The following is a 27834-nucleotide window of genomic DNA, read 5'->3' on the forward strand; positions in this document are numbered from 1 at the left end:
AAACCATAGGTGGACTTTTTACAGTTCCTAGGCTTCTTCCCTTACCTTATCTTCGCCGCAGGATACTGCTGAAGACAGACAGATCCAAACTTCACCCATCACGGCGGGCTGTGTTAGCAAACCTTCAAGGACCGGATCCCTTTTTATCTGGGTTCCACTCCCTGTATTAGCACCCCGCCAGGAAAAACTTTAGGTAATGTAAGCATGACCAAAAAGCCCTGGGTCCAGCCCTACAAGGAGAGGCGTTACAGGCAAAACCGCGTTCTTCCTATACAAGTACCATCCACTTTGGCCTCAGTGGCACTTTGGATGGATCCAGTCTATGGAGGCTGTTTAAATCCAGCAAGGATCCCTCCAGCGGAGCTCTTTAGAGCACATCTTCACTCGTGACCAATACCTTAGACACTGGCGAAAAAAACTGAGGTACTCCTGGTAGCAGGAGGGGTTATATAGGGTGTGAACTTCCTGTATTGGGTATACCAGTGTCCACCACCTGAAGGTGGCTATATACCCATATAGTTAATACTATGGCTCTGTGTCCCGTGATGTACGATAAGGAAAGAATTCTCCCAATCACGTATTTCCGAGGATGCTATTTTCTGGCTTCACACCAAGCAATATAAGTCTTCCAAACCTTTTGATAAATTTTCCTAGTGACAGCTTTTCTAGCATTCACTAGGGTAGACACTACTGGTCCTTCAGCACCCTGACTTCAATAGCCATGCCGTCAAATTTAGAGACTGTAAATTGGGGTGGAATATGGGACCTTGAGACATTAGATTGGGGCGACGTGGAAGCGTCCATGGACCATCTATAGTCAGTCTCACAACCTCCAGGAACCAGTGCCTTCTGGGCCAGGCTGGTGCCACCAGAATGACTGGAACCCCCTCTTTCCAAATCCTGCGCAACATGTGGAAGGAGAGGGATTGGAGGGAAAGCATAAACCAGGGAGTACTGTCTCCATGGAACTATCAGAGCATCTGCTCCGATTGCCAGAGGATCCCTTGTTCGGGACACAAATTGCTGTAACTTGTTGTTGAATCCGCATGCCAATAGGTCGACATCTGGCCATCCCCAACGCTGGCAAATTTCCTGGAACACCCCTGGGTGTAGAGACCATTCCCCCAGGCAGATCTGCTGGCAGCTGAGATAATCTGCCTTCCAGTTCTCTACTCCCGGGATATGGACTGCCGATACAAATCGGCACACGTCCCTCTGCCCAGGCTAGTATGTGGTTCACCTCCTTCAGAGCTGAACGACTCCTTGTACCACCTTGGTTGTTTATATAGGCCACTGCAGTGGCATTGTCGGACTGAACCCTGGTAGAGCAGTCCTGAAGCTCCACCGTCCAGGACCATAGGGCCAGATGTACTGCCCGTAATTCCAGGAAGTTGATAGGCAGGATCTGTGAGCCCTTCTAGGGTCGCTCCCCAGCCTGAGAGACTGGCATCTGTAGTCAGTACTCTCCAAGTTACCGGGAGAAAGAATTTTCCCTTTTGCAGGTTCTGCTCCTGCAACCACCAATTTAGGCTTCAGCGTGGCCGAGGAGATAAGCACATTGGATAATCCAGGGCTTTTCCTCTTCTGGTCCAAGCCAGCAAGATGTCTTGTTGTAAAGGCCTGGAATGGAACTGGGCATAGGGCACTGCCTCGAAGGAGGATATCATCCTCTCTAGAAGACTCATACAGAGCCAAATGGAGGATTGCCTGGCGCCGCTTATCTGATGAACCAGAACCTTCAGGGCACAGATCCTTACCGCACTGTACATATTATGCTCTGTTCTCCAGTAGGAGGTCGTCCAGATACCCGAGCACCAGGATCCCTTGGGCCCTTAAAAGACCCAGTACTGGTGTTAGGACCTTTGTGAACACCCGGGGAGCTGTAGCCAGCCCGAATGGTAGAGCCACAAACTGAAAATTGCGTTCCTCTACTGCAAAACGTAGGAACCTCCGATGAGGCTGAAAGATAGTTATGTGTAAATACGAGTCTTTTATATCGATGGAGGCTAGAAAGTCTCCCCTCTGGAGTGAGGCTACTAGTGAGCAGACAGACTCCATCTGAAAGGACTGTATCAGTAGATACTTGTTCAGGGATCTTAGGTCCAAAATGGGCCTTGTGTCCCCGTTTGTTTCTGAACCGTAAACAGATTTGAGTAAAACCCTGTGCCCCTTTCGGATACCGGAACCTCTACAATCACTCCTTGATGTACTAGATTATGTAGTGCCTGAAGCAATAAGTTTCTTTTTGAAGGATCCGAGGGAACGCTGGATCTTAAAAACCTCTGAGGGGGAACCCTCCACAACTCTAGCTTGTAACAGCGAGATATAATTGAGGTGACCCACTCGTCCTGAATTATTGTTCTCCAAATGTCTGCAAAGTGCAGCACCCTCCCCCTCCACTCAATGGAGTGGAAGTATCCCCTCAAAAGGAGGGCTTGGTGCTGGGTTTAGAAGAGTCTTGGACCCAGGGCCTTTTCTGGCCCTGGCCCCTAGTGCCCTGTTGGCGGCGAAGCCGACTTGACGCTGAGACATTTGAGGAAGCAGTCCCTGAGGTTTTAAAACGAGGGACGTCTGGTGCTTTTCTTCACAGGAAGTAGAGAACTCTTCCCTTGAGAGGTCTTTTGGATATATTTGTCCAAATGATCACCAAATAAATGCTATCCATGAAAAGGGAAACCTGCCAATAACTTTTTACAAGGAAGCTCGGCTGACAAGTTCTTAAGCCATAAGAGTATGCGCATATGTACAGACGAGAGAGCCAAACAAGAAAACTGCTGTATCAAATCCTTTAAGGCGTCAACAGCAAAACACAGTGCTCGAAAAATATCTGTTTTACTTTCAGGCAGATCATCCTCCTGGTTAGGCCTATCAGGCCCTTTGACCTGATCCTTTACTCACTGGCAGATACCAATTGCTGCAACAGCTGGCTGAATAGCTGAACTGGCCAAAGAAAAGAAAGCCTTTAATAATGACCCCCATTTCTTGTCAACAGGGTCTTTCAAGCCCTGTGCATTATCTACTGGACAAGTTAAGTTCTTGTTTAAGGAAGAGACTGCTGCATCTACTGCTGGCATGCTCCTTTTTTTAACGTACTTTTCATTATTGGAATATAAAAGGGAAAACCTCTTAGGAGGAACAAAAATCCTGTCAGGATGTTCCCAATCAGCATACACCGCCTGTTCCAACAAGGGGTGTAGGGGAAAAGCCTGTGAGGCCTGAAGAGGCCTCAGGGATCCCAAAGAGGACCAGGGGGGCTCATTCACCTCTGCAAGAGGCAACTTAAAGGCAGAATGAACCATTTCGGTCAGAGTCAGAATCAAAAGCCTCTGCGACTGAGAGGCAGACATAAACGGGATATCTTCTTGTCCAGATTGCTCAGAAGCATACTCATCTGCCGGGCCCTCCAGAGTCCTGAGCTTCAAGCTCTTCCCCATCCTCAACCCATTCCTGCTCCAAACTAGGAGTTCCTGGGGAGGGGGATCTGTCACGCTTCCTGCTACCCTGTGGGATGGAGGCAATCATGCCAGCAATCCTGTGCTCTAACCCAGCTAGGGCCGAGAACAGTTCATCCTTAGTGATAAAGGGTGAAGCAGCAGCGTTGACTGTAGGCACAATACCAGATAGGTGCAGCGGCTCAGATTGCCCGGAAGCCTCTGGTCTTTCAGAGAATACAACACTAGGGATACGACTGGGTTCATCAGGAACTACCGACGGCATCGGTGTGCCCTTCCCTATAGTGTTAGTCCGCTCCTCTTTTTTGAAGACATTTACTAGCCACAAAAAGAGTACTTGGGTGTAGTATTAACCACTTGCTGACCGCCGCACGCCGATGTACGTCCCTTTTTTGGTGGCGGATATCGTTGTTATGGCAGCAGCTAGCTGCCATAACCCCGGTATCCCCGTTTTCATGCAGCGGTCGGCTTTCAGATAAAAGTGGTCTCTGCGGCGGATTTGCCGTGAGATCACTTTTATCGGTGGCGGAAGAGGGCCGCCCCGCCATGAACCGATGCCCTCCGCCGCTACCGAAGGCGATCACGTCTGTCTTCTAGCTGTGCCTGGAGACGAGTCAGGCTAAGAGGGCGCGCGCTCGTCTCCATGACACTGCAGGGCAGAAGCGACGTCAAAACGTCACTTCCACCCATACGTCTTAAAGGCATATTTTTTTCAATGTCTTTTTTTAAAATGACTTTTTTTTTTTTTTTATTGCATTTTAGTGTAAATATGAGATCTGAGGTCTTTTTGACCCCAGATCTCATATTTAAGAGGACCTGTCATGCTTTTTCTATTACAAGGGATGTTTACATTCCTTGTAATAGGAATAAAAGTGACACATTTTTTTTTTTTTTTAAACAGTGTAAAAATAAATAAAATCACATAAAATAAGAAAAAAAAAATGTAAAAAAATATTTTTTTTTTTTTTTAAACGCCCCGTCCTGACCAGCTCGCGCGCAGAAGCGAACGCATACGTGAGTAGCGCCCGCATAGGAAAAAACAGTGGTCAAACCACACGTGAGGTATCGCCGTGATCGGTAGAGTGAGAGCAATAATTCTAGTATCCCCCTGATGAAGACACATGACTCCCTGTGTCGAAGACGCGTAGGGGAGGGGCCAGGACGGAGCGATCAGCACAGAGCTGGGTTGTGGATCTCTCATACCCCGCAGCATGCCGATTAGCGTTTTTTTGGCTTGAAATGTATGGTGCACACTAGCACCTTGTAAATATGAGTACCACAGTGTGGGGATTGGGTGCAATTTTAATAAAATATTTAGCGGTATCACACTATATAGCCTTTCTCTTTTTTTGGTATGGTGTTTGTGGAGCCATAGAGTATCTGCTTGAAGAATCATCTGGTATCAATCATTGAGCCCAGGGGTGGCTCCACAGCGTGTATTGACGCAGCTGAACACTGTGTCACACGCTCTAAGGTGAGCGCAACCACATTGGGGGTCACCAAGGCACTTGACGGCATGACTTGGGCACTTTGATTCAGCACTGGAACTTTTTCTCTGAAGCACTATTATACTACTATAAATTTCTTGTGGAACTTATCACTGCACTATGGAAGATTTTTCACAAATAAGGACGATTGTAGTCTTCAATATCACAAATAAGGACGATTGTAGTCTTTAATATCACTGATTACACAAGTGGTTTATTTATTTCACCTATCACTTTATATTACAGTGGAGTTTGCATGTGATATATATATAGTATAACATTTATTGTGCACATTTTATTTAAGCATTAATGGTTTGCTGTTTTCGTTTATTTATTTATGTAAAGGTGTTTTCAGATCCATATTGATATATTTATATACTATATGATTTCAGATATGTATTATTTGCACATTACACTTTGGGATTTATTGCACATGGCACCTTGCTGCGCTTTTTGATATATTTATTTATTTAAGTATGCAGAGTTGATATTAGATCCATATTATTTGCACATTGCACTTTAGATTTATTTATATGACACCACTAGGGTGTATGGACACGTAGATATATTCCTACGCGCAACGCAATTTTTTGTTTATAATTCTAGCCCTAGACCTCCTCTGTAACCCAAAACACGCAACCTGTAGAATTTTTTTTAAACGTCGCCTATGGAGATTTTTGAGGGTAAAAGTTTGACGCCATTCCACGAGCGGGCACAATTTTGAAGCGTGACATGTTGGGTATCAATTTACTCAGCGTAACATCTTTCACAATAAAAAAAATTTGAAAAAATTGTGCTAACTATACTGTTGTCTTATTTTTTTATTCAAAAAATTTTTTCCAAAAAAGTGCGTTTGTAAGACCGCTGCGCAAATACGGTGTGAAAAAAAGTATTACAATGACCGCCATTTTATTCTCTAGGGTGTTAGAAAAAAAACAATATATAATGTTTGGGGGTTCTAAGTAATTTTCTAGCAAAAAAAACTGTTTTAAACATGAAACACCTAAATTCCAAAACGAGGCTAGTCCTTAAGTGGTTAAAACACCTCAGAAGGGAGACCCTTTAATAGAGCTCGCCAAGCCCCTATGTAACAATCCTGCTAAGCACCTTTAGCCTGCCAAGCAACACTTGGTAATTCACATGACCCGGGTAAGGAAAAAATGAACTGCTGCAAGTGTCTGTTCAGAGCCTGCTCTGTGTCCCACAGCTGCCTTCTGGAAGTACCACATGCCTGGCCTATACAGCTTATGAATGGTGGTCCCATTCCTTATATAATAGACCATAGAAAGAAACCCCCTTTGGTTGGGATTTTGACAAACCACCAGCTCTTGAGATAAAAATATATGTTTTATTAATATGCTTAAAAAAAGACGTGAAAGCGTCTATAACGCACAGGATAAAAATCTAAGAGCCCAATCTTCACCCTTCTTTGTGGGTTCCTGTCACATGAGGACTAAGGATGAGCTCCGACGTGTTCGCACAGCCCATGTGCAGAGCCCACCAGGAAGTCGGCACTGCGCTGCGCTAATCATAGGCAATGAGACATTTCCCGATGTCTGCAGCCGTGCATCGGGTAAATGTCTCACTGCCTGTGATTAGCGCAGCGCTGACTTCCTGGCGGGCTCTGCACGTGGGCTGTGTGAACACGCTGGAGCTCATCCTTATTGAGGACCTTCAAGGACTGGGTACCCTTTTCATGTTTAGGGTCCACTCCCTTGTAAATCCTGTAGTGTCCAGGATTTCATTTCACAGGGTCCATAGCCCAGATGCCGCATTACAGGCAAAAACCTTGCAGGATCTTCAGTCTTCTTTGCGAGGCTCGGGTACCATTTATCTAAGCCTTTGTCAAATGGATCTGATCGGTCAATCCCCTGATTCATTTAAGAAACGTTTTTAGGACTAGAGACCTGGAGCTCAGAGAGCTCAAACAAACCATGCCATCCACCTTGCAGACACTGGTAAAAAACTGAAGTGCTTCCTGTGTGGGAGGGGTTATACAGGGTATCACTTCCTGTCTGAAGACCTTTGGTCTACCAGTGTCCATTCACCTGATGATAGAGTATAACCCAGTAGGTAATGAATATTAGCCTGACTCTGTGCCCCATGATGTATGAAAAAGAAAATGTATTTTTCAACATAATCCCCTGCTACATTTATACACTAATCCCAGAATTTAACTAATGCATGGAAAGCTTTGGCATAGAAAGATTTGCCAGTACGCCTGAACCATCCTAGGACAACCTGTATCACCTTATCAGTGCTGAAATGCTGACCTCCAAGGAACTCTTTTAGGGGGTCCAAACAGGTGGAAATCACTCAGAGCGAAGTCCAGGCTGTAAGGAGGATGTAGCAATACCTCCCAGCCGAGTTGCTGTAATGGGCATATAGTGCGGTAAGCAGTATGAGCTTGTGCATTTTTCTGGAGAAACAGGGTGCCCCCTAGGGATTAAACCAGGCCTTTTTTCCGCAGACATTTATGCACATCACTCAGTAATATTCACAGTCGATTGTGGCACAGCGGGGTAGAAAATGCAAATATTCGTTAATGATTGTGCAAGACAACTTCATGAAAAATGGAAAAAAGGGCCAAGGGTGTAAATGGATAATTTTTGTAGAAGAATAGTGTTAAGTGTTGCCCAAAATTGGCCACACACGCACAATCACCTTTAGAATTACCAAACTATGTAGTGCGAGAGCCTGCCTATCTGGATACAGATTAAAAGATTGCTTGAATAGGCCCTCATGCATAGTTGGTGGTAAATCTAAAGAACATTGTACAAATCAAAATCTAATGTGTGCGGCTAGCAATAATAAGATGATACATATGAATTACAAACTGTATTTGCACACCACAATGTACAGTTTAATTTTTTGTGTCTGAATATCAAATTAGACTTCATCTGTCAACTTGAAATTCAAAGGATAAGCTTAGCAAAGAAATGGACAATCCTGCTGCTCAAAAAGAAGCCTAAACTAAAGTTACCAAGAGACATTAGAATTCATTGAAGATTTTCTAGCATCAGGAAATGCACCTAGGTCAATGGACCCAAAATAGACTAAAAATGGCCATAGACATTAAATCTGTTTTGGACCTTATACCTAGGATACTTACAGCACTGACTTTAAACATTAGGAAAAAAAAATAAATAAATAAAAAAATAGGACTTTCAAATTCCAAAACTACCCAACGGTATATTTTAAACGGATGGTCTGCAGGAGGGCTGTTTTGACCCAGTTCCTTAGCCCCCTAACTTCAAACACAACTTAAAACCAGCAAACAGTAGGCATCCCTGGGGAAGTAATGTTTAATGACACACTAGACTAAAAAAGGTTTGAATTAATAGCTGAAATATACAATACATCCATACCTTGTGAGAAGAAACTGTGAATTTTGTATAGTTTGCTGATTGTTGTCCGTATTAGATGTGTTGGTTGCTGCTGCTGATTGGGTAATGGTGGTAGTGACACTACTTGCATTGTTGCGTCTAGTTGCGTTACGTGCCGTTTCTAGTTGTTGCCGTGCTGCCTGTGCCTGTTGCCGCTCTAATTGTAACTGCATTTGTAGCTGTTGCAGCTGAGAGGCAGAAGGCCCCGAGGAGTTAAGCTGACCACCAGTTGAACGCCTAACGCCTGATAATTGGGATAATAACTCTGTAAAGAAGGAAAAAAAAATTAAAAAAAAAAAAAAAAAAAAAAAAAAACACGAGACTCCTTCATTTAAACAGATATTCGAAAAAACAATACATGTATCAGTTGATCGGTTTGCCATTTGCTCCAGAGCCAGCATTCATGATATAAGCACTAAATCTCAGCCTCGGTGATACTGAAGTAAAGTGAGGCGATTCTGAGTTAAAGCTCAAATCAAAGTCTTTTCACTAGAACTGAATGGAATGATTGATCCCAGCACAGATCATAACTTTGTACCATGTTGCTCAGTTGTCTGCAGATCTCCTGATATTTTGGGTTTAGTTGTGGCTTGGTCTCATGTGACTCTGTATATCCTGCCGACTCTCTCCATTCCACAGCCACTTCCCATAGTGCCCAGAGTCTGTACACTCCCCTCTGTAGTCTTTCAGACACTGCAAATTATGTAACTTCCTTCACAGCTCTGATGGTGGGTGGGATTGAATACATCCTAATTTGCATCCTATCCCACCCAGTCACACCTACAGGAAGAGTCCAAACCTCCCAAGTCTCACCTCACAGATTACAGCATTATTCAAGAGGGAAACCCCTTCATAAAATATACAAAGCCTGCTCTGAAAGTTAGCTGTGCTGCTGCTGGGCAGGATTAAATGAATCACATATAGATATTAATACTGCCCAGTTAAATATGCCAACCAGTGTGAACAGGTAGAGTCCCAACCCCTCCGATCCCACCCTCCCAGAGAAATTATTTTACATAGAAGGAAGCACCTTCATAATAACCTCCTATAGCCATTCCTCTGTAGTCTTGCAGTAAGCTATTTTTCTTTGGCATGCTGCAAGACAGGAATGACACAGGAGGAGGAATGATACAGGAAGAGGCAAGACACATTTACACCTTTCACCACACACATCAGCTCCCAGAATTGGTACAAGTGACTCTCATAGCCCGCCATGAAGATACAGAGGCTCAAAGGATCATGGGGCATGTAGTATCAGTCAGAGAACTTTCAAATTCAGCCAGTGGGAAGAGTAACATCACAGACACAGAAACTTGCTCTATACAGCTAAAGGAGGTAAGTTACACATAAACTGACTGTGGAGTTGTGAGTTATTTACATGCACAATGCATCTGTTTTGAGGAGGAAAAGCTGGAGTTCTTCTTTAATGCTAGCTGGGCTAAAGGATCTTCGACATTGTCATAGTGTGACTACATTGTATTAGCAGGATTCTGAATGAGTAAACCACAAGAGAACACTGAGGGGTTATCTTGGAAGTTTTCTACTTTAGCCAATTTGCTGGAAGGCAAGTGCTATCATGGTGCAGTGTTTGCAAAAGTACCACATTGTAATTTGTTTTTAAAAATGACATTAACTTGCAGAACTGTAATTTTTTGTAAAATTCAATGCAATATGGCACCCTGGAAGCATTCTGTACACAGTTGGTTTAGAGAACACTCCCAAAAAAGGTCAGTGCCTGCTTAGGTGAAAAAACTTTGCATCAAAAAAAAAAAAAAAAAGTACAAGTCATGTTTTATCCTCTGCGCCAGCTGCTTAAACAGAATTATGGTGAATTAGGGTGCAATGTGAGGGCTGCCGGCTCCCTCAGTTAATTGTGGCCACTCGCATGTAAATGGTGATGCAGCGATCGGCAACTACTAACATGTGATTACTGCATGAGAGATTACATGCGTATGGCCTACTAGCTGCAAGAGCTGGCAGCCATCCATTGCCTCCTGTAGCTAATCGTGGGAACCCTTGCTAAGGTTCCCACGTTAAATTGAAAGTGCGGGTGCATTCACAGGCTCTAATGTACCCAGAATTTTTCTTTAGTGTGTGTGTGTGTGTAGCAGGCAATAATACAAGCACGAAAACCAACATAATAAATAAATGGTTGTGCAATTGCTACAAATGTCTAGTCTGAATAAATTTATAAAAACCCTGAAGTTTAACGTTTAAATAGCAAACCCTCCGAAGGCCGATGACTTACCTGCTATAGGATCCATGGCTTCCCTATTGCTTGGTGAATACGAGCTCTGTGAGGATGAAAGCCCTCCAGTGGAACTGCTAGTAAAGTGCATGTTTGATCTGCGAGCTCGTGGCCCTCCTAACCCTCGGCCAGGGTGAAACATCCTTCGTACGTGCCGAACTCCACTGGATTCATCATAGGAAATACTTAAGGAAAACAATATCAAGTATGGTAGACGCAAAAAAATGTTAATTTGCTTAATGCTAAAAAGGGATCGCCTGTTCAAGAAAGCACATAATATTTGATGCTAGAGGTAAAAGTTAAAAGAGAACTACTCATACTAAACAAAGTTATAGTTATATTTAATCAGGATAACAGGATTTTTGGACTCACCATAAACCCTTCTTCTGAAAGTCCATTGAGTAACACAGGGAGTACTTTCGAATTATATTGCCACCTACAAGAGGATCAAGCACTGGCAAAACTAAAAAAAAAAAAAAAAAAAAAAAAAAAAAAAAAAAAAAAAAAATGTAGACCAGCCAGGCAGCCAGGATAACGCCTCCTACTTCCAGCATGCCTCAGTTTTGTAGCAAAGCAGTACAGAGAACAAGATCATAAAACACAGAGGTGGGTCCTGTGTCCCTAAAAGGATATTACAGGGAGTACAAAAACTTTATGCTTACATGAAAAATCCCTTAATGTACATTACAGTACACAGGTGAATTAAATCTTAAGAGTATTGGGTTATGCTCCACCTTCAGTGATTGGACACTGGCAAAAAGCAAAGCTGTACACCACTCAGCATTACTCCTACCACTTTACAGCATTGCCTTAGTTATGTCAGCAAGCATTTTGTGTTTGGGGATGATTTACTAAAACTGGAGAGTGCAAAATCTGGTGCAGCTGTGCTTAGAAACCAAAAAAGCTTCCAGTTTTTTTTTTTTTTTTTGTCAAAGCTCAATTGAACAAGCAGAAGCCCCCCGCTAGCAGCCGAATAGCGGCGCTTTACCGCTGACAACGCCCCCGCTCCAGTGTGAAAGGGCCCTAATAGTTGTCCTGTGGACAGATTCTCCCACCTGAGCTGTGTCTCTCTGCAGCTCCTCCAGAGTTACCATGGACCTCTTGGCTGCTTCTCTGATTAATGCTCTCCTTGCCCGGCCTGTCAGTTTAGGTGGACGGCCAAGTCTTGGTAGGTTTGCAGTTGTGCCATACTCTTTCAATTTTCAGCTGATGGATTGAACAGTGCTCCGCGAGATGTTCAAATTTTGGGATATTTTTTTTTTTTTTTTTTATAACCTAACCCCGCTTTAAACTTCTCAACAACCTCATCCCTGACCCGTCTGGTGTGTTCCTTGGCCTTCATGATGCTGTTTGTTCACAAAGGATCTCTAATAAACCTCTGAGGGCTTCACAGAACGGCTGTATTTATACTGAGATTAAATTACACACAGGTGGACTCTATTTACTATATAGCTGACTTCTAAAGGCAATTGATTCCACTAGATTTTAGTTAGGGGTTTCAGAGTAAATTGGGCTGAATACAAATGCTTGCCACACTTTTCATATATATATTTTTTTTCCTTCCACTTCACAGTTATGTGCCACTTTGTGTTGGTCTATCACATAAAATCCCAATAAAATACATTTACATTTTTGGTTGTAACATGACAAAATGTGGAAAATTTTAAGGGGCATGAATACTTTTTCAAGGCACTGTACATTCCACATTAATAATTATGCTACCAAAATGTGTGTGTGCTGTAAATTGCCTCCAGCATTGTTCCTGTTTTTTCTTGCTGGAGGCTGCAATTTTGATGAAGCCCAGAGCCCATGAACAGCAGTAAATCTTAAGATTCTTAACAGATCGGCCTCTAGTGGCTGTGATTTTCAGCACAGTGCCAAAAAATAGAGAACAAATGATTATGTGCAGAGCAGGGTGAGGGCATGTATTACTGGATTTTAAACAGTATAGGCACTTAATGCTTTACATAGCTAAACCTGCAAAAGGGGCCAGCCTGAAGTGATCTAGCAGGATTAAAAGCAGAACTTTACCCATAACAACTTGATAAAAAATAATGTTCTCTAGCAACAAACATACATTCCACAATAATAATTATGCTACCAAAATTAGTGTGTGCTGTAAATTGCCTCTAGCATTGCTCCTGTTTCTTCTTGCTGGAGGCTGCCATTTTGCTGAAGCTCAGAGCCCCTGAACAGCAGTAAATCATACAGCAGAACTAAACCCATCGATTTAATGGTTTCAAAAAACAGTTACATTCCCGTCATGCCGAGAATGCTAGCTGTCACATTTGTGGTTTCCGCAATCAAACTGTCAAACCATCAAATGGCTGGTGTCATAACGGATCACATGTGCAGCACCTTGGCAGTTGCAGAAGAAACAAACAGCAGCTTCCTTGGCTGTAAAGGAAGACTAAGTCTGTCAGCAGATTGGCCTCTATAAACTCAGCAGTACCTAAAAATAGAGAGCAACTGAGCATGTGCACAGCAGGGTAAGACTGTGTATTACTGGATTCTAAACAATATAGGCACTTTGTTTTAATGTTTTACCTGCAAAAGGGCCCAGTCTGAAGTGATGTAGTGGGACTTCATTTTGTGACTAAAGTTCTACTTTAAATGTATTTTTTTTTTTTTAATTCCTCAGGTTTTATTTAAATAACACCTAGTGATCTTGCCATCAAGGTCTTTGTTCATGCACTCCCAGGTCTACGGTAAAGCACCTGTCCCTGTCTCCCAATCATTCTCACATTTTGTCATCCTGTCACACTCCTCTAATGGAGACTACAGGTGGCCATGTTGGCACACATTGCGCAGACATAGTCCACTATTGTCACCATCAGGAAACTCATCCTGAGGGATGATAAGCAGCAGTTTCTGGGATTCATGCAAGCTTCAAATGTCTGCAGATCAGCGATTCTTATAAGCAACAAATGATGAAAAAAAAGACTAAACCATATTTATTAAACGAAAAAGCAGTATGTGAAAGTTTTCTTATTTTGTTTTTCTGCAAAATATTGGTCATTTAGTTGTGGCTTAGCCTAAGAGTGCTTTCACACTGAAAGCGCTGGCCGTTAGCGCCAAGCTTTAGCGCTGTTTAAGTAGAACTTTTCGGCTGCTAGCGGGGTGCTTTTAACCCGAAAAAAAAAGGCTTAAAAACTCCCGTTTTGTGGCGCTTTCAAAGCCTTGCCTTTCATTCCAATGGGCAGGGTGTTTTAGGAGCGCTAAATACAGCGCTCCCAACTCGCCCTAAAGATGCTGCTTGCAGGACTTTTCGGAACGTCCCACAAGCATACCGCCCGAGTGTGAAAAGTCACACTGGAATGAATAGGAGACGATTTTCAGGAGCTTACCAGAGGCTATTTCCAGCGCTAAAGCGCCTGAAAACCGCCCAAGTGTGAAAGGGGTCTTATAGTTATTGGCTCTAATGAAGTGTAAACACAAGTCAGAAAATGAAAAGGTAAAAACACACAGAATACACAAAAAAAAAAAATAAAAAAATAAAAAAAAGGATATTAGATCCCCCCTGGGAGCTCTGTGTTCAAGTGTAAGATGGGCAGGAAAATCATCTGTAACGTGATTCGGATCTCCCCCTGGTAACGCTGCACAAATTGGACAAATCTGCAGAAAAACAAGCATATAAAATTACTACACAAGTCCATCAGATGAAGACATGCACACGAAAAAAAAAAAAAAAAACAAAAAAAAAAAAAAACACTAAAAATGTTAGGCAATATAAAATAAAAAAAAACAAAAAACTGTACTTTTACTTACAGCATTTAATACACCTGCTATTAATATATATATATATATATATATATATATATATATATACACATATATATACACACACACACACACACACACACACACATATATATATATATATACATACATACAGTGGGGACGGAAAGTATTCAGACCCCCTTACATTTTCCACTCTTTGTTATATTGCAGCCATTTAATAAAATCATTTAAGTTCAATTTTTTTTCCTAATTAATGTATACACAGCACTATTATTACTATTATATTACTATATTGACAGAAAAACACAGAATTGTTGACATTTTTGCAGATTTATTAAAAAAGAAAAACTGAAATTTCACATGGTCCTAAGTATTCAGACCCTTTGCTCAGTATTTAGTAGAAGCACCCTTTTGATCTAATACAGCCATGAGTCTTTTTGGGAAAGATGCAACAAGTTTTTCACACCTGGATTTGGGGATCCTCTGCCATTCCTCCTTGCAGATCCTCTCCAGTTCCAGTGGACAGCCATTTTTAGGTCTCTCCAGAGATGCTCAATTAGGTTTAAAGTCAGGGCTCTGGCTGGGCCATTCAAGAACAGTCATGGAGTTGTTGTGAAGCCACTCCTTCGTTATGTTAGTTGTGTGCTTAGGGTCATTGTCTTGTTGGAAGGTAAACCGTCGGCCCAGTCTGAGGTCCTGAGTACTCTGGAGAAGGTTTTCGTCCAGGATATCCCTGTACTTGGCCGCATTCATCTTTCCCTCGATTGCAACCAGTTGTCCTGTCCCTGCAGCTGAAAAACACCCCCACAGCATGATGTTGCCACCACCATGCTTCACTGTTGGGACTGTATTGGACAGGTGATGAGCAGTGCCTGGTTTTCTTCACACATACCGCTTAGAATTAAGGCCAAAAAGTTCTATCGTGGTCTCATCAGACCAGAGAATATTATTTCTCATCTTGGAGTCCTTCAGGTGTTTTTTTTTTAGCAAACTCCATGTGGGCTTTCATGTGTCTTATTCTGAGGAGAGGCTTCCGTCGGGCCACTCTGCCATAAAGCCCCGACTGGTGGAGGGCTGCAGTGATGGTTGACCTTCTACAACATTCTCCCATCTCCCGACTGCATCTCTGGAGCTCAGCCACAGTGATCTTTGGGTTCTTCTTTACCTCTCTCACCAAGGCTCTTCTCCCCCAATAGCTCAGTTTGGCCAGACGGCCAGCTCTAGGAAGGGTTCTGGTCGTCCCAAACGTCTTCCATTTAAGGATTATGGAGGCCACTGTGATCTTAGGAACCTTAAGTGCAGAATTTTTTTGTAACCTTGGCCAGATCTGTGCCTTGCCACAATTCTGTCTCTGAGCTCTTCAAGCAGTTCCTTTGACCTCATGATTCTCATTTGCTCTGACATGCACTGTGAGCTGTAAGGTCTTATATAGACAGGTGTGTGGCTTTCCTAATCAAGTCCAATCAGTATAATCAAACACAGCTGGACTCAAATGAAGGTGTAGAACCATCTCAAGGATGATCAGAAGGGGGGGGCGTGCCCTGGAAAGCAATGGAGTAGGACACATGTTGTGAGAGCTCCACTTACCCACACTGCTGTACTCACCATCCTGCCTCAATCCTGCTTACCTTTCAGCATCTACACACCTGTGGACCTGCCCTCTCTCCAGCGCCATCCTTAGAGCCTACCAGCTTGTCAGAGCGCCGCTCTGGGCCGCCATCGCAGGCCCTCTTCACCATCCTGCATCAGCTGCAAGGAAAGACTGGGGATTGGGCCTACCTCCCGAAGTGGCGGCCATCTTGCTCCACCCGGCGGCGGCTCTCACAGGTTTGCCTGCCCTCCCTGGATGCTCAGAGCCCGGCTTCTGCTTCACACAGCCACCGGACTGCCTGGAGCCCTTATAGCGGTGCCTCTTTCCCCTGTGGCTGCCTGGGGGACAGTCTGTGGATTTGGCCTAGCTCCCGGACCGGCGGCCATCTTGCTACACCCTGCAACGGCCCAGGCAAGTATCCACAGGTGTTCTTGACTATTCTGAGTCCAGTTTTCTCCTACAGCTGCTGGACCTTATAGCTGGCTGACCACTGCCTGCAGAACTTACGATGTTGCTCCTAAACCACGGCGGGAGGAAGACACTGAGGATCCGGCCTAGTAGACAGCGGCTATCTTGGTATACCCGGGGACCCTCCTGTCCACCTTTGCAATATGTCTGTGCCAAAAAAAACCTCCGAGGCTGCTGATAAGCTTACTAAATACCGCAGGCTTGGAGAAGACCAACAGGCCAAAGATGGTGCCGGCACCTCCTCGGACACGAAACTTTCCGAGGTGGCCACTAACAAGGTGCTTGATGCCATCGCCCTGTGCCAGAGCATGCTCACCACCAAAATTGAGGAGGTCAAAATTGATGTATCCCTTATCCGGCAGGATCTCTCTACTCAGAGACCGCGTTGCGGAGACGAAGACCCGTATTGGTAGAGCGGAGGATATCCTGCACCCCTTACAACACACTACTCACGAGGTACGCCGTCAGCTACAACAGCTTAGTGCGAAGCAGGACAATATGGAAAATCGCCTCCGAAGATGTAATCTCCTCTTTATTGGCCTTCCCGAGGCTGCTGAGGGCAACGACCCGGCGAGCTTTCTCGAAAACTTACTGATATGAAACTTCGGCAGAGACGCATTCTCGGTGATGTTCGCAGTGGAGAGAGCCCATCGAATCCCTGCCCGTCCTCCTCCCCAAGGAGCCCCACCGCGTACCCCAATAGCGAAATTCCTAACTTTCAGAGACAAGATCCTCCGTCTAACTAGAGAAAAGGGAAATATCCCCCATACCAACACACATGTGGCCATCTTCCCGGACTTTTCCAATGAGGTACAGAGACAACAATCCAGGTTCCAAGATGTCAAGTGACGCCTCCGCGTTCTACACCTTAAAAACGCTATGCTGTACCCTGCAAAGCGTCGCGTGGAGTGTGACGGCCGGACCCATTTCTTTGAAGACCCCGAACTGGCATCCACTTGCATCGATCAGAGGGACCATTCAGCCTGACCATGCCATGCTGTCCGAGTACTTTTCTCTTCTCCCCCCTGCTCCCCCCTATACCTGCAATGCTGTACATTTTCATCCTAATGTTTCGCCCCTCAGTGGGTGTATTGTTTGCGTATAGCCCCTGGTGGAGCATGGGAACGAGACTAGAAATCCTTCCACATACTACCCTGGTACTCACAGTAGGCCTGCTGCCTTCGGGTGATCTCACGGACTTGTGGTCCTCGCTCTCCCTACGCTTGAGAGGGACCAGTGGAAGATAGTACACTGACCGTTGCTGAGACTTCCTCCTTTACTAACTGTCCTGATGGCAATAGGGGCCCCCCTCCTACATAGCTACAATGGCGTTGTACCTTTGTGGCTCCTACACCCCATGCACTTCTCAGAGAAGAAGTCGCCCCCATAGGAGGTTCGTGAACTTTGTCACCCCCCGTTTACCAGACTGTTTTTTTCCCCCTTTTTTTTCTTTTCATTATGGGTATCTATGCTTCCTTGAAACTAAGTCCCTTGCCTCCATTGGGTCCTACCCGTTGGATGTCCCCAGATGATACCTGGTTATGGGGTACTATGTCCATGCCGAGTTGGGGCGGCAGTGGACTGAGTGGGGGGAAAACTGTTATGGGTATTTGTTTCTTTACACCAACGTATTTCCAAATGCCTGTTTATGCTATTGCCATACATACATTATCGATATTGGATGTCACTGTGTTTTATGTTATCTGATGTGTTTATCTCTGCTTTGCTGGTCCTGGTACAACTGCGGTCTATTATACATGCCTTATATCCGCCATAAGTTCCTTGAAATTTCTTACGTGGAGCGTCAGAGGCTTGCACAATAAGATCAAACATACAGCCGTCCTGACATTCCTCAAATCTCATCGTGCTGACATTATCACGCTAGTTGGAACTCATGTTACGGGTCACCTACAATCCTCTCTTAAAAAACCTTGGATAGGTTGGGCCTATCACGCTACCCACACCTCATATTCCAGAGGGGTGTCGATCCTGGTTGCAAAAAGGGTTCCCTTTGACCTAGTGTTGCTACAAACGGACCAGCAGGGCAGATATGTGTTTATACATGCCACCATTAACGGATCCCCTATCCTGATACTAGCTTGCTATGTCCCTCCCCCATACAACTCGCTTGTAATTATGGAGGGTCTTGCCTTTATGATGCAATAGCCCTCTATACCAGCAGTATGGATGGGTGACTTAAATATGACCCTCATCCCTGCTCTAGACCAAATGGGCACACTGGACCCTCCCCTTGACCCACCGACCGCATGCTGACTGATTTCGCTATTGTTGACACCTGGCGTCACAAGCATCCGCACACAAGTTTTCTCATGCTTTTCAGCCAGTCACAACACGATGTCACATATCGATTTCATTTTAATTTCAAAGTCCTTGACACCTAAACTGGGAGATGTGGGATTTGCTCCGAGAATACTTTCGGATCACGCCTCCTACTGGATCACACTCCAGCTCCTGAAAGCCTCCCCTATTCCATCTTGGCGGTGGAACCCATTTTGGCTGACTGCTCTAACGGACCAAGATGACATCCCTCCTGCAGAGCTACAATATTATTTCACAGCCAACAGGGACTCAACCACATATGACTTGGTATGGGAGATGTTTAAAATCCACACCCGCTCCCTTCTTTCCATGCGTATTAACAGAGTTAAAAGGTCGTCGAAAATTGTCCAACAGGATACAGAACATCTGCAGGTGTTGGAGGAGGTGTTCCATCGGGACTCCTCGTCCAGCACTGCCAATAATCTTAAAATTCAGGCGCGACAGGTTTCCCAATTACACATTGAAAAAGCTAAACAACGCATCTTTTTCTGTAAACAAAGGGCGTTTGAATATGGAGAAAGATCGGGCAAACTACTTGCGTATCTTACTCATTTAGATCCGCAGGGGAACGACATCACTGATCCGCAACAAGTGGCGGAGGAATTTGGGAAATTCTACCGTACACTCTACACTTCCCGTGTCACTCACACTCCCCAGAGACCAGGGACTACCTAGCGGGAGTTAAATTCCCTAAACTAACCAAAGATCAGCTTGACCTTTTGGAAGCTCACTAAGGAGGATATCTCTGAGGCTATCTCCTGCTTGGCCGTATCTAAGGCCCCAGTATCAGATGGCTCGAATTCTATGCCACCTACTCTGAAATTCTAATCCCTAAACTTTATGACCTGTACAAATCCATATTTGATACAGGTATTTTACCCCCCTCCATGAAAGAGGCCCAAATTGTGGTAATCCCTAAGCCTGGAAAGGACCCTAAATACCCGGAATCGTATAGACCTATTTCCCTGCTACAGGTTGACATAAAGATACTGGCCAAGATTTTAGCCTCCCGCCTTAACCAGGTCATTCTGTCACTGATCCACCCTGATCAGACTGGCTTCATGCCAGGGAAAAATACTGCAATGAATATTCGCCGCCTATTCATGAACATTCAGGGGTCCCATGATGAAAATCAGTTCGAGGGTCGTGGTAGCTCTGGATGCCGCCAAGGCCTTCGATTTTGTGGAGTGGAACTACCTGTGGGAGTGCCTTTCGGGATTCGGATTTGGCCCCAACTTTATCCGCTGGGTTCAGCTCCTCTATCAATCTCCAAGGGCCAGTGTTTGTGAACGGCTGGCTTTCTGACCAATTCCCGTTAGAAAGGGGGACCCGACAAGACTGTCCTCTTTCCCCTATGCTATACGCACTGGCTGTAGAGCCATTGGCCATTATGATTCGTGCAGATACTAGAATCCGTGGTCTCAAGATAGCGAATCTGGAAGAAAAGATTGGCATGTACGCCGATGATACGCTTTTGTATCTGGCGGACTCTGGTCACTCTCTGGTTGCAGCCCTCCATTCTATAGAATGTATCGGTACCCACTCGGGCCTGAGCATTAACTGGTCTAAGTCCCAGATCCTTCCGATTGACCATTTCCCCTCCCCGTCCGCTCCTCTGACCCTCCCAAGGGTCTCCGTGATCAAGTACCCTTGGTGTGCAGGTCACTAGATCACTCGCAGACTATACACTCAAACATTGAACCTTTGTATGCCCTGATCAAGACCAAAACTCAGAATTGGGCGAGACTTCCCCTAGGTGTTATGGGACGCATCAGTTTAGTCAAGATGATACTCCTCCCAAAGATACTTTATCTGGTGTGGCATGCTCACCTATATATACACACACCACAAAAATTCTTCAAGACAATCAAATCTATTCTTAATTCATTTATAATGGGGGCACAGTAGACACAAATTATCTTGGAAAACCTTAAAAAACCCGGTGACGCTAGGAGGAGCTGCCCTTCCAGACTTTCAGGAGTATTACCTTGCTTCCCAACTGTCCCATTTCTTTCATTTTGACAAAAGTGAGCGACCTCGATACCAGTCACTACTGTGTGAGCACCCTGATGACCTAGCCCATACTCCGATTCAGTCAGTCCTCAGAGCTCCGTTCACTAGACGCTCCCCTCACCTCGACATGGACATGCTGACACACCACTGGAGGGTGTGGCAGGTGGCACTACAAAAACTTGGAACCCCGCAGATCCACTCCCATAGACCTCCTCCTGTACTATCCAGGGTGCCGCCGATGTGACCACACCCCAGGCTCCTTCTAGCACCTTATATGGTCCTGCACAACTATCCAAACATACTGGATACAGGTGATCCGCTTCTTGCATGATCAGATGCAGGCTCTCCTGCTACACTAGACCTAAAACTGTGCCTACTCGGTCTGTTGCCGGGCTTAGACACAGAAAACCCCTCCGTACCTTTTTGCACGAGACGCTATTCTTGGCAAGGAAAGCGGCAGCCCGTATGTGGATGCAGGCCCTCAGAAGCCCCAAATTTTTCTGCCCAGGACTACATGTCCCATGCCCCCATAATATCCTAGATATACTTATCTAAGGTGGGACCAAAGAAGAGTTCACCTTCAAATGGGTAACCACTCAAGGCATATCTTGCAGAGTTCCACTGACCAGCATTTGAGCCTGGAAATAGTGCACATTTGTACAAATGGGAATGCTGACCGCAGGTCAGCCTGTATTTGTAGGAGTCGTCGGGCTGTACTTAAGCCTGCCCTCTCCCCCCTCTTTTCCTGTAAGCATTTCATCTCTTATCAGATGCAGATGCCTGTGCCACACCGTCCTCGCTTTTCTCGCTACTGATGATGGACTAGATTCCCACTGGGCCGACGCAGCAGCCCTGATTATCATTATCAGTTAACACCAGGAAGGCATACAACACGGCCTGGAATACCTTACAGGTTTTCCAGTCCCAGTATCTTACAATTGATTGCCACGACATTCAATATCTTCTTGCTTTTGTTGCTTTCTGCCACAGCTCAAGCTATCCTATGGCACTATCAAGATTTATCTGGCAGGAATCCAGCATTTTTTTGTCCTTGCAGGACCCAAATAGGTCATCCATTTTTGCAGCTCATCCAGTCAAGGCCATCCTTAAGGGAATTCAGAGGAGTAGTCCTCCTTTCACGATTAGCAGACCCCCCCCATCACGGGGCATATTTTCCAGGGTATGTCCGATTTGCTGGCCAGGTCTCCTTTTGGGCAGCTACCCAGCTTGATCCTCAAGGCGGCTATATATCTAGCTTTCTATGGGTTCCTCAGACCGGGTGAGTTCACTCGTACTGGGGAGAATTCCCGGAGTCTCTTGATCAGCCAGTTAGTTACCCTGATTATTTCCAACTGCATCTGGACGCGTGCAAGACGCAGCAGATAGGAGCCGGTATGGACATTCCATTTTTCAAGACCAGTAATGCTTGGTGCCCGGTCACACTTTTGGACCAGCTCATGGTGCTAACAGCAGACAAACCTAGGGATAGTCCATTGTTACCTTTCCCTTATGCTCCCCTCTCTGCAGCACAGTTCACGAAATATTACCGCAAACTACTGTCAAACCTAGGGTTGAACCTTGTACCTTATTCTGGTCATTCTTTCAGGATAGTGGCGGCTTCCACTGCTTCTCGCCAAGGGGTCCCTGCTCACATTATAAAGAAGTTGGGTAGATGAAATTCAGCACATTTCTCCAGATATGTCCTGGATCCACATGTTGAGATGTCACGGGCTTTCATGCATTTGGCTGATTAATGCTCATACGATTACTTTCAAATAAATCTGTTTTTGCTGGATCATCCTACTGTCTTTATTTTTGCCCCCTTTAGGCATAGTGACCACGTGACTATGGCACACCCCAGGTCACGTTTCACGTTTTCCCCTATACCGTTTCCAACATGATATTCTAGAGACTCCAAGTACAAATATAATGCTTAATCTGGAAACTTGTCAACATGTATTCTCCAAGTCATTCGCACATAACTTCTGTAGGACAGAAGGCAAAATGTTTTTGCAGACTATGGACAGAGTGATCTGTCAGGATGGAGCTATGGTTCTGGACCATACACAGTCCACACCTAGCAATGGTCTGATAGACTGCCATAGACAGATCCACAGGTTGCATGGCAGTCAAAAAAATAGTCCTAAGGAGGTTTTTTATTTACCAGATATTTAAACATGAAACTATTCTCCACAAGGGCCATGAGGGTCCTATTAAGAGAAGAAAGGGTTTACCCACTTCCTAAGAAGATTTTCCACAAAAGGAGATCTTGTTGAGCGAAGCATTTGAGGAGAAAAAAAAAAATATCTTCCCTGAGTGAGGCCAGTCTCCATAGAGGACAGACTCAACCAACACCTAGACCAAAAAGGTACTAGCTAGTGTAGGGAGTTTTAGATACCCCATTCTGAAAAACTTTGGGCAAGCAGACTCCAGCTACTCCAATGCTAAACAAGAACGTAGAGCTTAAATAAGTTTAAATAATACTCTTTGAGCTTACAGGAAATGTCTAACATGTGTATTATTCTAATTTGATGCCTCAGAAGGTTAACAGCTAACTCTTCCTCCTCTTGCACTGTGTCTGGCTCAGGGGCAAAGTCAAAGATTAATGCAGGAAGGGAGGTTGAAGAGGTTTAGCTGTGATCCCTGTTGTCCAAGGCCTCAACAAAGGCCAGAAATTCTGCCCATGAACTGACATTGTGGCAGACAATTCCTCTCTAGAGGGGAAGGATGAGGCTGTGCGGTTGCCAGCCAAGCTAAATGTTGAATTAATGAGGTATCAACACATAGTGGTAATGTGGATACATAGATAATGCTAGGTGCCACGTCCCGATATAGTACGTATAGAGAGAGAAAGATTGGGCTTTGGACTTTATTGGCACAATAATCACTGTAATTAATATAATTAAAAATCCAATTTATTAAAGAATGTTTTTTAAAAATATAAAAAGACAAAAACAAAAATCAGTTCATGGCCATACATTTACAATATATACACTCCATACAAAGCTCTGTATTGTAGAATGCAATTAGACAGTAACTGGAATACTCAATTTACATATGGTTATATTATATTTGAAGAGGAGCTATGCAGAGATAGTAATCAGTAACAGGAATTCGCTCAACATGTTAGACGCCAAAGCGCTTCTTCAGGAGCACAGAACAGATTACTAAAATATATAAGACATACAATGAATAAAGTGAAAAAAGCTAAACAGATACTGCCACTAGGGCCCAACAGGTGGTACTAGTACAAAATCAGGGTAGTATTCAAATACCATGGGGACGTATGTAACATGATAGTGATAATGGTTCATATGTAAGACTAAGTAAGTCTATTTAACTCAAGAAGGGATTGTGACTGCTGAGGAAAGAGAGATGATGAGAGAGAGCGAAAGAAAAGGAGGGGAGAGGAATGGGAAAGGAACAGGGAGGGGGACAAAAAGGGGGAGGGAGAAAAAGGTAATTATATGGAAGGGAGAGTAGGGGGAGGGAAGGGAAAGGGAAGGGGCGAGGAGGGGGAGAAAGGGGGAAGGAGGGAGGGGAGAGTAGGGAAAGGGATGGGAAATGGGAAGGGAAAATGCGGGGAAAGAAAATTAAAAAAAAGGAAGTGAAAGGAAAGGGAAGGGCCAGAAAAGAAAGGGGAGTGAAGGGATAGAAAGTAAATGGGTAGGCTCGGCCTAAGGAGGGACCCCCTAGGAATAAGAGGGTGAATGCTCAAACAACATGAAGGTATAAAGGCATGGATTGTACATATATATATATATATATATATATATATATATATATATATATATATATATATATATATATATATAACTAGTAAGTATCATTGAGAAAAGAGAGCTATATGATGCAATAATTTACCTATAGGTAAATATCCATGATACCCATTCTAATAAAGAAAGTTATAATATAGAAAGTAGGCCAGTTAAAAAGGCCTATTATTATTAAGGCCTTTCCATTGGGCACGCTGGGCAGTTGCCCGGGGGCCCCACTTGTCTGGGGGGCCCCACCTGCCCAGCGACCCCAGCCAAGCATCTTTGTGTCACCCTCGCTCCAATTTTCTGTGACCCCGCACTCCGGCCACCATGTCCAGTCTCAGGCTGGCCCCTGGCGCCCTGCAATTGGGCGAAAGGGGTCATGTGCGGCAGGTGGGGCTGGCCTGTCCTCAATCGCGGGAGAGCGGGGCTAGCCTTCACTGTGAGCTGTCTTCTCCTCCTCCTCCTCTCTGGGTCACCGATCATGTCCCAGCCGGGGCATGTAGTCTGTGCCCGATGTCTTCTTCTCCTCTCTGGGTCACCGATCATGTCCCCGCTGGTGCAGGAAGTCTGGCAGTGTGACGGGTGGCGGCGCAGAGGCAGAGCAGATCATTAAAAAAAGAAAAAAAAAAGGTAGGAGACTCACTCGTGAGTTTTGTTGCTGGCCGGGGGGGTAGCTGTGGTCTGGGGAGAGGAAGCAGCCATAAAGTCAGTGTATAGTGTAATGTGTTGTGTATAGTGTATTGTGTGTGGTGTGTAGTGTGTGTGTGGTACATTGGTCTGTGGGTAGAGTATTGTGTAGCAGTCAGTATGTAGTGTATTGTGTAGTGGTCTGTGGGTAGTGTAGTTTGTGTAGTAATGGTCAGTATAGAAATTAGGTAGGGTGGTGTGGTGTGTAGAGGTCAGTGTGTAGTGTAGTGGTCTGTATAGGAATCAGGTAGGTTAGTGTGGTGTGGAGTGTAGTGTAGTGGTCAGTGGATATAGTGTAGTGTAGTGTAGACAGGGCCCCAGTGCACTGTATTGCCCTGGGGCCTATAATGCTCTTAAGATGGCCCTGGGTGCACCCAGAATAAGATGGCCTTCCTAAGCACAAGAAAAATACACCAAAGTTACATGGAGGCACCTTTAGTTCGTGCACTTAATGAGTTGTGCTAGGAATACACTTTATTGTTTTTTATGTTGCACATGTCTGGACTTCTGGTGTTTTGCTGTCCCTTTGAGGAAGAAAAGGCTGACTTTAGGTGAACCTACTCTTCGTTTATACATTGCTCTATATGCCCCATATTTAGTGAATTTTGAGTTAGGGACCACAATTCACAGAGCTGCCTTGGTGTGACAGCAGGGCTTAAATGTGTATTTGCAAACATATGCAAAACCCTTTATTAAAGTGGAGTTCCACCCACTTTTACAACTCTTCAGCATCCCTCACTAAACTGTGCACTGTAAACAAATTGGATATTTTTTTAATTTTTTTTCTCAGCACCTACTGTATATCTGCTATATTCATTTTTTACTTCCTCCTCCCTGGCCGCGGCCCATTGCTTCATTTCCTGTTTGCAATGCCTTCTGGGAAGGGGCGGCAACTTCCTCTGAAACTGCCGTTGCTATGGAAACCTGACCTGAAACCTATTACACTGCTTGTGCTGCACTGAGCATGTGCGAGATCTGCAAGGATGAGATCCTGGAAGAAATACAGTCTGGCTTCAGATGCCCACGGCCTGCTGTAAGTTCATAAAATAACAAACTACTGCTATAAACTAACAAAACAGACCTTCGTTTTCAGACTAACTTTACTATAATACATTAAGCTTGTGTATTATAGGGGTATTTTTATTTAAAAAGTATAATTTCGGCCGGAACACCACTTTAAGCTTAAATTATTATTATTTAACTTGAGCTGTTGAGACAAATTAGGTTTAATATACTAGCTAGTTGCGTTCTGGAGTCCCTCAATGTAATTTAATTTGATATAACCAATGACAGGGGTATTAGAATACTGGCTGTCATTTGGTCGTTCGACAAGAGTAAACAGTTTAAATCAAAGCTAGTGAAATTTTCTGACAAATTACCACATGTACTTACATTAGTATTTCACCTATTTCACGCTCTCTAGTTTCCTAGTGAGTTACCACTTTGAATATAGTACAGCCAAATGTACTTACCACTTCTGTTGATGTTTCTGCATGCTCTGAAGTCACATGCTCTTGTAGCGAGGTCTCTGTATAACCCATTTTACCGCAATAAGGACAAGTAAAAGACTGTGGCTGTTCTACAGAGAAGGCTTCCCCTCCATAATATAAATCTGTTTAGAAACAAAAAATGCACAATTAAAAAATGTGTAAATTTATGGTTTTATCTCGCATAGTATTTGTAACTTTATTTAGCTGCTTCTATGTTTCATTCACCTCTACCATAATGCAAAGCCAGGAAGATTATTCTGGATCAGCGTTACGGCTTCTGGAGCCACCTCAGTGTTCAATGGACATAGGTGATTATGCTGATAATAAGCAGGCTGGGGGTAGAAAAGATGTCAAAGAGGCTGGACGTTTAACCTGGACACACAGTGCCTTGAAAAAGTATTCATACCCCTTTACAATTTTTCACATTTTGTCACGTTACAACCAAAAACGTAAATGTATTTTATTGGGATTTTCTGCGATAGACCAACACAAATTGGCACATAATTGTGAAGTGGAAGGAAAATGATAAATGCTTTTCAAAATTTTTTTTACACATAAATACCGTATAACACACACACACACACACACACACGTTTTCCTCCCTGAAAATAGGGGGGAAAAAATCACAGGTTTGTGTTATATGCCGAAACGTTACCTCGGAGGGGGAGGGGGGACGAGCACCGCCGGAATTCACTTGGGCCCCGCCATTGCACCAGTGTTCTGTTCATCATAGCAGCTGGTCCAATGCCGGTGGTGGAGGCAGGCCTGAGCGACTGCAAGAGCCGAGCGAGAGACAAGTGAACATCTCGGTGATTTCCGGCACTGATCAGGCTGCACTGATGGGAGATGGTGAGTCTGCAGATGGGCGTTGGTCAGGCTGCATAGAGTCTGCAGATGGGCATTGGTCAGGCTGCATAGAGTCTGCAGATGGGCATTGGTCAGGCTGCATAGAGTCTGCAGATGGGCATTGGTCAGGCTGCATAGAGTCTGCAGATGGGCATTGGTCAGGCTGCATAGAGTCTGCAGATGGGCATTGGTCAGGCTGCATAGAGTCTGCAGATGGGCATTGGTCAGGCTGCATAGAGTCTGCAGATGGGCATTGGTCAGGCTGCATAGAGTCTGCAGATGGGCATTGGTCAGGCTGCATAGAGTCTGCAGATGGGCATTGGT

The 27834-nt window shown here is 44.5% G+C and overlaps 1 protein-coding gene across 1 annotated transcript in view; it reads right to left on the reverse strand.

Annotated features, from left to right (window-relative positions):
* KCMF1 (potassium channel modulatory factor 1) overlaps window positions 1-27834 on the reverse strand; it is a 143558-nt gene that overhangs the window by 14590 nt on the left and 101134 nt on the right. Inside the window, exons 3-6 of the mRNA XM_073598051.1 lie at window positions 26647-26786; window positions 14084-14188; window positions 10574-10748; window positions 8308-8590 (exon numbers count right to left, since the gene is read on the reverse strand). Coding sequence (XP_073454152.1) covers window positions 8308-8590; window positions 10574-10748; window positions 14084-14188; window positions 26647-26786 — 703 coding nt within the window. The remainder of the gene's footprint in view (window positions 1-8307; window positions 8591-10573; window positions 10749-14083; window positions 14189-26646; window positions 26787-27834) is intronic.

Source organism: Aquarana catesbeiana, linkage group LG01 (genome assembly GCF_042186555.1).
Source record: "Aquarana catesbeiana isolate 2022-GZ linkage group LG01, ASM4218655v1, whole genome shotgun sequence".
Classification (NCBI taxonomy): domain Eukaryota; kingdom Metazoa; phylum Chordata; class Amphibia; order Anura; family Ranidae; genus Aquarana; species Aquarana catesbeiana.